We start from the raw sequence: 11,094 nt of genomic DNA on the forward strand, positions 1-11,094 counted from the left end.
GGGTCCCGCAGCCGCGCACCCACCTCCGCCGCGGCCCTTCGAGGCTCGGCCAAAGGGGAAGGTGCTCGGCGGAGAAACGCAGCGCGGTGTGACCGCGGGGACGCCAGGCCGGCGGGGCAGCCCCCGAGGTTCGCCCGTGCTCTTTGACACCAGCCGGCAGCAGCTCGCTTTGTTTTTCACCCAGCCTTACGGAAAAGGCGTTCGGCATCTCCGAGCGCTCGCCCACGGGGCAGGGAGAGAGCCCGAGCGCCCGGGGGCAGGCGGCTGGCCAGGCGGCTGCGGCCCGACACCGCCCGGCCTGGCGCCCGCGGGCCCGGCCTCGGCGTCCAAGGCGCCCTCGCAAGTTTGTCAGACTTCGGAAAAGCTCTAAAAAAACTTGCTTTGAGCAAGTTAACTTGTGCCAGACTTCCACGGGCAGGGAAAATAAACACCTTCATGCTCCGTGACGAGTCTGGCCAACAGGATTACAGAAACGAAGGGCTGAAGTATGCAACAATTACCAAACAGCACACACTAAACTTGAAAATCCAACCAAGTTTTTATTCAAAGCGTCTATCAAAACGACAGCACATCCACTCTTCTGCTGTTAAGTCATGACAAACTACAACTTAAACTTTTGAAACACCATACATCTCAAGATTCCTTGTATGTAATCACTTCTTAATACAAGTCTTCCACATCTCAAATTTCTTTAACTGGGTTGGGTATTTTACCCAAAACTTGTCACAACATGAAACTTCTTCAGCTGTCTGTATTTTGTCTACAGCCGAGTACTACTCAGTTTTACTTGTCATACTTGAAATATCCTGTGAGTTCCCCGAAGCATTACAGCTGACTGGTGGGGAAAAAAAATAAAATAAATCCTAATGAAGTAAGTCTGGAACTGGCCAGTAATTAAACAGTTGTGCCCTGTGAAATACTACTCGGGAGCAATTCTGAGTTACGACTCAGAAGTACAACAGATTTGCACTTGGGGCTCATTTTGGGATCAGACTATTTGCATGCAGCCAACTGAAGAGTCAAAACATTAACTTATTTGAGAAGCTCCAAACCTACACATGCGAATAACCAATTTTACATAGGCTAAGAAGCCTAGAACAACTACTGTTTCATATTTTTAAGCCTAAAAGACTTAAAACAGAAATAAATGAGCTTGATGTCAGCTAAGTTTAGGAACTGAAACAAAAAGTTAAACCGTATCACCGGTGCAAAATTATTTACATTCAATGAAAGTGTTTTTTTAATTAATCAATTACTCTTTAGTTAAGTGCATCAATACGTGATTTAAACAAACTGGGTTAATGAGATTTTTCAACAACAGGTTATCAACTATCCGAGAACATAATGCAACACTTGTAGTTTCTGGTGTAAAATCACCCTACTTTTCTGGAACAGCTGTACGCATCTGGTCAGTCTATATTGTGATTGACAAAATGATTTCTTCCTCTTGTTTATAAAAGCAAGAGGGAAAATAGCTTCCCTTCTCCGAATTTCCTGACCTTCAAAGAGAGGAAGGAGTTAAAGCAAGCAGGTCAGTACATACAAATTATTAATATCCCCTAAAGCAGTAGCTTAAAAAACAAACAAACAAAACCAGAACACCAAACACACAACAAAAAGTCCAATCCAAAAACCGAAAACAGAGTTTTCTCAGTATGGCAGGCATCTCTGGTTGCCTTCAAAGCGAAATACAGAGAAAGATCACCATGAGACAATGCTGTTTCAAAGTATAAAACATTCACGAAGTGAAGAGATATCCTGCTAAACATTTTATATCAACATTTGAGTACTAGGCAAAGTTCTGTAACTTCATTTATTTGGAAAATACATGAAATCACACTGTTAACACACTTGTAACTATCTTTGGAAGCCTATTTTCTAGTTGTATATGGAATACTTTTCTGCAGTGTTTAATAGCTGTGCTACAGTTAGTGAACACAAAATTGGCATGTTATCCTGAAGTAAAGCAATAAGGTGGCTTTATGCACAGAAAGTACAAAGGCTTCTATTTGCTAATAATCATATAAAAGCAATACTTCAAAACTTAGTGTTTGCTAGAGAGATCTACAATAGTTTACTACATATCCATACCACCCTGTAAATATCCCCTTTATTGACAAAATCAAGTGCCAAATCACTACAGGGTCCAAAAACATCTGAATAAAAATACTACCAATTGTTTACCTTTGTCTAGACTTTGCAAGACTAATAATTTTCAGATAAACCCACAAACGTGCAAAAGTTCCCAACATCATGTTAGGAATAACAAGTGCTGCCACGAGATTCAACTGAAACCAAATCAGAAAACTTGAGAGCAAAATCAAACCTCATCCCTTGAGCAGTCACAGTGAAGATCCTGAACGACCTTACAGTTCCCTGCATGAAGCAGTTTCTTCCCCTCTGCAAATTAACTAAACTTTGCCTTCTGCCTCAGTGATACTAGGGAAAGATACACTGACATTAGAAAAATACGATTTTGTTGCAGCTTAGCACTATCTTAGACCTACCACTCCATGACAATTTGCTTAAATTGGCAGATAATTTTCTTCTTGTCAGCCTTCTCTGGCCATGTGTACCATTCTGCTAATCACCAACACTTTCTTCAGAAAGTGCTTTCTGTGAAATCTGCTTCAAATGAATGAGTTAACCTTGCAAAACCTAGCTTCCCACAAACACGTACATTTGTCAACCCTGCATTATGCAGTCCTGTATTTACAAAAGACTTAGAAACTTTACAACTGTCTTTTACCTTACAAAAAGTGCAATTCTCTCACCCCATGTGACGGGGCAACAACATTCTTCATAAATTCTACAGAATAGCAGCCTATGAGAAGCAAATAAGGTGCTTAGCTTATGCTCAGGATCTAACTGGTTAAGTACCACCAGGAAGTACATATCCATTTCATATAGGCAGACTCTGTTCCCATCTACTGTCGCAGCGGTGCCACAGCTAGGTTTGCAAGCTCGATGAGAGCCAGCGCACCGTGCATGCGTTCGCGCTGTTCCTGGAGGCGGCGGCGGCGAGCCGCCGAATGAGCGCTGTTTCCCTCTTCGTCGTCCTCTTCATCAGATTGAAGATACTCCATCGGGTCCTGCTGTTCCTGATCTGTTTTCTCCATTGTTTTAGTTTTCAAAGCAGGAGCACGCTGTTCTCTAGTCTCCCAGTATCTGCAAAATCAAATACGGGGAATGCTTTTAAAAGATATACGGCTGACACACACACCAGCAATTCAAAGCTGGCAAAAACCTCCCAAGTGCTAGCTTGCATCCAACTAAGCACTGCATTTGGCTTTATCTCTCAGCCCTTTTATGGTAGTATTTAAACTGTCAGAAACCTCCTTTATTCGGTATTTTAAGTGTAAAGGGCCCAAGTGAACATCTGTGACAAGCTTCACGACATGGTGTTCCCAGCAGGCATACACAATTGTTGCCCCTCATACAGATGCAAATTCAGCAAGACTGTAGGCTAACTAACAAGGTATTAGCAGGTGTTGATCAAACAAAGAGAAGCATTTAAGCAGGGGGGTGGGGGGGAGAAGAAAACTTTGTCTCATGAGGAACTTTGTTTTGACCAGGAGGTCAGCACTTCTGTAATGAAAGGCGAGGCCGGACTGATTTGTACTGGAGGAACGCTGGTTTTGGTTTGTTGGGGGAGGTTTCTGGCCCCTAAGAATAAGCTTTCTCACACCACTCTTATAACTATTTAGAGAAAGATGATACCACGAGGGAACTTACTTTGCTAGCCACTCAGCCACAGCTTTATTGTCAGCCGTCTGCTGCTTATTCAGCCTGTCTGTGAGCTCTTCCCTCTTCAGTCGGGCATATGGATGTTTGGGGCAATGACGGTTTGCATGCGTGAATCTGCTTAAACAGCCTTAAAAAACACAAACGTGTTAAAGAAAGCAGCCAACCAATGAGTAAGCATAACACCTATGGGATGAAGATGCTGCAGAATCTGACCTCCCTGGCTCACAAAACCCTAGGTTTGCTTGAAAACAGCAAGCTCTGGTTGCAAGGTTCATAACATGCCCCATCATTATATACATTAATATCAACTGACAAAATTACAACCTACCTTCATAATAACGCATGCAATACGTGGATACATCTTCATATGATTATGCAGATTTTAAGTGGCTTCCTCCCTTCCCTAGAAGCTCCTCCAAAATTAAAATCCGAAGCTTCCATGGATCTTTACCATGTGAACATGCATACATTTCCAATACTAGACTGACCCTAGTTCTGAAAGCTGCAAATTTTTCTTCAATGGCTCACCATTCTCTGAGCAGACGAAAGGCTTCTCCCCTGTGTGGAGACGCTGGTGAGTTTTGAGCTGCCCACTCTGAACAAAGGCTTTCCCGCAATCTGGGTAGTCACACAAATAAGGCCTTTCACCTTAAAAATAACAGAACAGATTTTTGGAAGCTGAATGCAAGACAAGATTCACAGTATGCAGTGGTGGTCCCTGGCTCAAGAATTACACAGGCAAGCTCTCCTTTTATCCACTCAGACACTTGCACCTACTTAAAAAGTCCTGGTGTACCAAATAGCAGAGATCCCCTTTTACCCCAAACATATCTTTACTTTGAAGTACATGCTCAGCGCTACTGGGTAAAACATTTCCAGAGGAGAAAAAAAAAGTTTAAAGAAAATATATTTTCCCTTATCATATTTTCTGATTTAAGCCTCTTGCACAGCACTATGTAAGCTTTGTCCCATGAAACTATGCACCTATGAAGTAAGAAATGCATGAAGCAAAATGAGTAAATAGTCATAATTCAAGTTGTAACCAGGTAAGTTTTATCCTTAATGTAGCCTGAACTAGGGTGAAATAACTGAGTTCAACAGTAACGTACAAAGTTGTAGAAATATCTCATTAGGGAAGACTATTTGAGAAAAGGCGTAATGGATAAATGGAAGTCACAAGAGAAACTTATTCCAGCTTTAAACCAAGAAAGCTTTCTTAGGCCATTCATCCAGGAAGACCTCCCCATGCAAACTGCAATGAGAACAGATTGCAGGTGTCTCCTCCCTCAAGAGGATCTGACTGCGTGCAGCTGAGTGAAGGCATGCTATGCCACTGCTCCTCGGGAAGGACGACGAGTCAAGGGTGATGCTGACTTAGTAAGTCAGAGGAATAACACCAGAGTAAACTCTGCTCAGTTAAGTAGTTCAATGCAAGTTCAACACGTAATACAACCAAGTGAAATAAAAACGTCTTTTGACAAAAGAACCTGAGGACACTGTTTAATATTAATATCTAGATTAGTCTTAGTGACTTGAGTCAGAAAAAGAGACCATGGGAGCAAAGGCTTATCTGGGGCTTTGTTTGGTTTTTTTGAGCATGTGGGGGGGAGTGTTGGTGGTTGCATCTGTATTGAGACACATTAATTCACACTCAATTGCAAAGACAGAGTCCTGCTGGAACCAGAGAGAAAAAAAAAAAAAAACAAACTTTATTCATTTAGTTTAAAAAAACAGTTATCTCATGTTCAGTTCAAACTCAGCAGGCTATTGAGTTGATCGTACATGTTAAGCAAGCTTCAGGTTGCCTTCTACATATGGTTCAGTAAATTAGTGTGACCACCTCCACCCCAGGAAATTGTAGGTGATGGGAGTGACAACCTGATGGTGACTTTAAGCATTTGAACTCTTTTCTCTACACTTCTACGGGATTACACTGCTTAAAGATGGGAGATCAGCAGAACAACTGTAAACATGCTCAACTGACTTGCAGTTGGGGTGCTGAAGAACATCTTACTAATTGTTGGTTTAGCTTTGTGTGCCTGAAGGGTAGAATGTCTGTGTTTAGATAACATAGGCCTGCGGTAGACTCAGAGGCACATTATCAAATATCCTTGAGATGCTTGCCCTGCTGCTGGAAGATCAAAGCATGGTGGAAAACTACACCTGCAAAAATCCCTGATCTATACAGGCAAAAGCAAAAGGTTTGCAAGCTTTTCCTTCTCTCTGGCTAGCAAGGACTGTGCTCTGCCGTGCCTGCAGCCCTGCTTGCATGCCTCTGTGGAGATCCCCTGGGTCACAAGGTAATGAGAATAAATTCCCTCTTTGCATTTCATCGGTGGTTTTGTGGTTGTTCCTGTGTAGGCTCACACAGCCACTTTTTAAGTTCCCGTCTTCTCTTACAGCTGCACTTCAGCTGCTCTGTGGAGAACACACCAGCGAGAAGGAAAGCAACCACAGGTAAAGCCAGAATAAAATGTGCTACCACGTACAGAGCACCAAGCTCAGAAAAGTTCTCTCTCTTACACAGTAAGCCTGTGACAGCAGCAAAAATATTTACGCAATTTGCCTATCCTATTATAGTCCAAATTGCTGCTACGCTTCACCATGACACACAGTTACAATGACTTTGACTGTACTAACAAGCATTGGAAGAAAAGTATGATTAATTTAACAGTTACAATAAAATATTAACAGGCTAAGTTTGCTGGGGTTTTTTGGTGGCTTGTTGCCGTTTTTCTGTCGTTTTTTTAATTTCTTCCCTGCTGCTTCCTGAGCTGCTCACACCAGCTATGAAAACGAACCTTCCCTTTACTCACCGGTGTGAGTTCGTTTGTGAGCCTGAAGCGACTTCTCCCGCGGAAAGACCCTGTTGCAGATATTGCAACGTATTCTGCTGGAAGAGTGCTCCCCTTCGTTGATCAGGTCACGGACGGTGTCAGCTCTCGGGCGGCCACGCCTTATCCCATCCTGCATCGAAATAACGACGGAACTCAAATCCCGCACGTCCCCGCCTCCGCAGGTTAGCCTCCCTCCCGACCCCCGCCAAAACGCAACTTTCCCTGCAGAGACTTTTTAAGCCAGCGGTGCGGCCGGTAACCAAACCGGCGGCCGGCAGGTGGCCCCGAGGCGACGTCAGCGCTCTGACGCGCGCTCAGAGAAACGGGGAGCAACGGACGAAATAGAAGACAAACTTTTTTTTTGCCGTGTCCCCCCTCCCCTCCCCCCCTTTTTTTTTTTTTTTTTAATATATAATTTTAAAACGCGGGAAGGAGGGTCAGGAGCCCCGCCCGCAGCGCACCGCTCCGCCGGCGGGCAGGCGGCTCCCGGCTGGGCGCCCCGCCCCGCCTCCCCTCGCCGCCGCCCCCCCCCGCCTCCCCTCGCCGCCGCCGCCTCCTCCCACCGAACGGCACCGGGGCGCGCGCGCTGCTGCCGGAAGTGACTTCACTTTAAATCTCCGGGCGGCGGCGGGGGAGGGGAGCGCGGCGCGGAGTCACTCTTTTCCCCGCCCCACCCCAGCCCCGCACTCACCTTCAGGTGCCGGTGCCTGCCGCCGCCCGGGCTCCCCGCCTTCTCCTCGTCGCTGGCGGGAGCTCTGCCCGCTCCCCCGCGGGGCGGCGGGAGGGCCGAGGGGACGGCGGTGACGCCAGGGCTGAGGGTTACGTTGTGGGCGTTCTCGCCCCAGCGCCAGGGGTAGACCATGAAGTCGCTGAAGCCCGGGCTGGTGGGGACGGGCGGGACGGGCGGCGGCTCCTCACCGCCCCCCCGCGAGGTGGGTTTGATCGGGGTGGTTTTGATGACGGAGACCAGAACGCGCTTCGGGGAGTCCTGGCAAAAAATCACCCGGGGGCCCGGCGGCAGCCGCTCCGCCATCGCCGACGCCTGGCGGACACCGGCGCGGGAAGGGCGGGGTGAAGGAGCGGGGGCGCTCCGCGGTGGCTCGGCCCCGCGGCCCGAGCGCGCGTCCCGGGCTGAGAGGGTGCGGAGCGGCACGGGGGTCCCGCGGCCGCCGCCACCTGTCGCCGCCCGGACCCGCCTCAGCCGCTCATCACCCGGAGCGGCGGCTCCCGGCGGGGTCTCGGTGCGCTACGCCCGCCCCCCCTCCCCCTCCCTCCCCCCTCCCTCCCCCGCCGCTACCCCCGAGCGGATCCGCAAAGTCAGCGGCGGCCCCCGGCCATAGCAACGGCCGGGGTGAAGCTGCCGCAGCCTCCCCGCACCTTTCCGAAGCGGCGCCTGCCCCGCTGGCAGTCCCGGTCCCGGCGATGCCCGAGGAGGAGCCGCCACCGCCGCCGCGACCCCTCCGCGCCCACACCCCAGGCCGAGCCCCAGATTTTCCCGCGTTACATTTCGCGCCTGAGCGTAACCAATCATCCGACACGGCGCCAGCGTCACAGAGCGGCGGTTCCCGCCGACCAACCGCGAGGCGGGGAAGCCGGCCTCCCCGCCCTCGGGAGCGGGGCCCGGGCGGGACGCGGCTTCGCTCCTGCCGCCCTATTGGGCGGGCGCCCGGCTCGCGGGCGGAATTCGAAACTGAGTGGCCCCGCGGGCCCCGCCCCGCCCGGCCGCGGCTCCCTGCTTGGAGGAGTCGCTGATTGGCCCGCCACGGCGGGGGGGGCGGGGCTGGCGCGCACGGGCGGGCTTGGCGCGCGCGCTGGCCGCGGCCGGGGTGTCCGGACCAATCGGCGCGGGGGGCGCTTTGGCGCGCGCCCGGTTTAAAGGGGCCGCTGCAGCGGCGGCTTCTCTTTCCCGCGGCGGGGGGCCGGGGGGGGATCCCCTGCCCCTCTGTGACGGGCAGAGCTGGCAGCGCGCTTGCCGCTTTCCCGCCCCCCCCGGGAGGTACCGCGGCCGTAACGGCTGCGGAGCGCCGGCGGGAGGGACCCCCGGGGGTAGCCGTTAGCCGCCGGCGGCCTGGCCCAGCCCGGCCCTCCGCCCTGGAGCTGCAGAGCAACGGGCCCCTGCCCCAGGATCGTGGGAAGCGGGCAGGAGACGGGCCGAGCAGCTGCGGGGGCTGCCCCGGGCCGCGGCTGCCTTACCGGCCCCCGTCGGGAATTTCAGGAGGTTTCTCAGGGACGTGGCATTAAAAGTTTGTTTAGGTTACCGATCTTAGTGTATTGCTGTTTGAGAGGCAGGTTGCTTTTCTTTGTTTTTTGTTTTTTGTTTTTTTTTTTTTTTCCCCTCACAATCTCATGTGACTGTTCCGGTATTTATACAGTGATGACTAAAACAGTATCTTAAAATCTAGCTTTCTAGCCTCCGTCCTTTGAAACCGAGACCCAGCCTAGTTCTGCAGCTTGCTAGCACAAAGTGCTGCGTGCGGAGAGGTTGCAGGTCGGCTTGGGTGCAAAGCTCCCCCAGCCACAGGACACGGATTTGTGTTGGCTTTAACTCATTTGTGTGAGTAAGAGGTATGCGGCTGTCCGGCAAAAGATTTGCTGGTACCGAGGAATGATTTGGAAATACGGTGGCATATGCTGATGTGGCTGTAGCGGGTAAAAACATGAAACATTCTATCATCAGTTTTTAAATTTGTGATTAGCCACTGTGCCTCATTTACTAAATCCTTTGGAAATCTGGTTCCTTGACACCAAAAAGGCTTTAGCGTTATTGGACAACAGCAGTACTTCATTTATTTTATGCTGCTTTCCTGCATATTTTGTAAGCAGTAGATCTCACTGTTCTAAAGCAGGAGAACATTTCTTGGCACTTGGTGTGGGCTTTTTATGCTGAAGCTAACCAGTAGCATTAAGTTAACATGCTGCTTTTGCCTCACTGCCACCATCACAGTGCGTCTTACTGACTAGTTACAGGTTGCAAAATAAGTAAATCACATTTCTTACATTAATAGGTAAATTTTGAGACAAATATCAAGAGCACAAAGAAACTGTGAAGCTGTAAAAACAGCAAAGGGGTTTTGCCCCGTTCTGCTTTGTTCACTGCAGTCTGAATGCTGCAGACTGCTGCCATGTAAGAGTGTTAGCAACCATCACTGCTGACAAGAACAAGTGCAGGGAAGAGCAAATCTGCAGTGTATGACTACTAACTGACCCTTCTCCGGATAGTGGGAAACTCCTACCAGTTCTTCCAGTGTAGAGACTGTAGTACTGGACTGCAGTATCCATCCAGAGATAGACAGCCCTTTCATTATGTATTACATACATTACATGCCGTTACATTCAGTTTGTCACAACTATCCGTTTATACTAACTAAAACAAACAAGCAAACAAAAAACACCCCACCTAATTTCTGCATAGGTAAATTCTTGTTCATAGTAATGATACCCCAGCCTCTCAAGCAAGGTGTTACATGTCAAAGTCCTACCACTGCTCTGCCAGGTCAGGCTGTCCTTACCAGGCCAGAAAGAAAACATTACAGCCTGTAACTTTCATTTCCAAAATGAGCAAACAGTTTCCATGTGTTTAGATCTGACCCACTTAAAAAGCTTCAGCCCTGAAAATAACCCATGTAAGACACTTCTGGTAACTGAACAATGTTGTAGAGGAGTGGTAATACAGAAAGATATGTCAAAATCAGTTTGGGGTGGAAAAAAAAAAAGACTCCTGTTAAAATAACTCCATCCCAAAACCAAACAGTGAATACCCTTCATAACTTTCCAAAACTACATGGCTGATGCCTCAAGCAGTACATGCAGCTGCTGAAGAACTCCAGCGATCGATAGAATTAATGTTATGATTTGGTACATAAAATTCTGGATATTGCGAAAGGTGCAAAGCATTGCAAGTAACTGAATATCTCCATACCTATCCTATGCCACCTCGGTGTACAAGTTAAATTTTGTAATGACACTCAAGGGCCTGACAGCCGATTAATGTATTTGCACGGGTTTTGTAAATCTTTCTACTGCCAACTAATAGATCTTTGCTAATGGAGGCAGCACAAGAGACGGAAGAGGTGAGCTGATGCCACTTTCGATATTTTAACCGCTCTGAACAATAGTGCTTCATTTAGTAATAGCAGTGACTGAAAAGAGAGAAGTGACCTCTCTGTCCTGATCCTGGTCCTGGGAGAGGAAACATGCACACAGAATACACGTGGCCTAAGTGGCTTAAAACACACTGCTTTTCAGTACAGCCATACGTATTAAATTAATAGTTCATGTAACATTGTGTAAAAGCAGTTCTAAAGTAATCATCTGAGCTATAGATTCTCAGCAATATTAAAGATATTTGCTCTTGATAGTATTTTGATGCTACGCTACTAGCTTGATGTATAAATGCATTAATATTTTAGTGTTAGTGTAAAAGCAAGAAAAAGTTCTCTCTCGGAGGTGAAGGACCAAGATAATGAAACATTGTGTAGCCTACAATCAGATCGAATCCTACTCATTATTA

At 48.2% G+C, this 11,094-nt stretch overlaps 1 protein-coding gene across 2 annotated transcripts; it reads right to left on the minus strand.

The window, feature by feature from the left end:
• Positions 1-519: 519 nt before the first annotated feature.
• Positions 520-8,082, minus strand: ZNF367 (zinc finger protein 367). Of its 2 annotated transcripts, XM_042788079.1 has the most exons (6): positions 7,962-8,082; positions 7,276-7,626; positions 6,564-6,714; positions 4,276-4,395; positions 3,736-3,874; positions 520-3,168 (listed from the first exon to the last, which is right to left on the minus strand). In XM_042788079.1, exons 2-6 carry the CDS (start codon positions 7,615-7,617, stop codon positions 2,928-2,930), a joined length of 993 nt encoding a protein of 330 aa, XP_042644013.1. In that variant the 5' UTR covers positions 7,618-7,626; positions 7,962-8,082; the 3' UTR covers positions 520-2,927. The 2 variants fall into 2 exon arrangements, with proteins under 2 accessions (XP_042644013.1, XP_042644012.1); XM_042788078.1 differs by lacking the exon at positions 7,962-8,082 and having other exon boundaries at positions 7,276-7,826.
• Between the last annotated feature and the right edge of the window lie 3,012 nt (positions 8,083-11,094).

This window comes from Tyto alba, unplaced genomic scaffold, assembly GCF_018691265.1.
Source record: "Tyto alba isolate M040663 unplaced genomic scaffold, T.alba_DEE_v4.0 Super-Scaffold_13, whole genome shotgun sequence".
Taxonomy (NCBI): domain Eukaryota; kingdom Metazoa; phylum Chordata; class Aves; order Strigiformes; family Tytonidae; genus Tyto; species Tyto alba.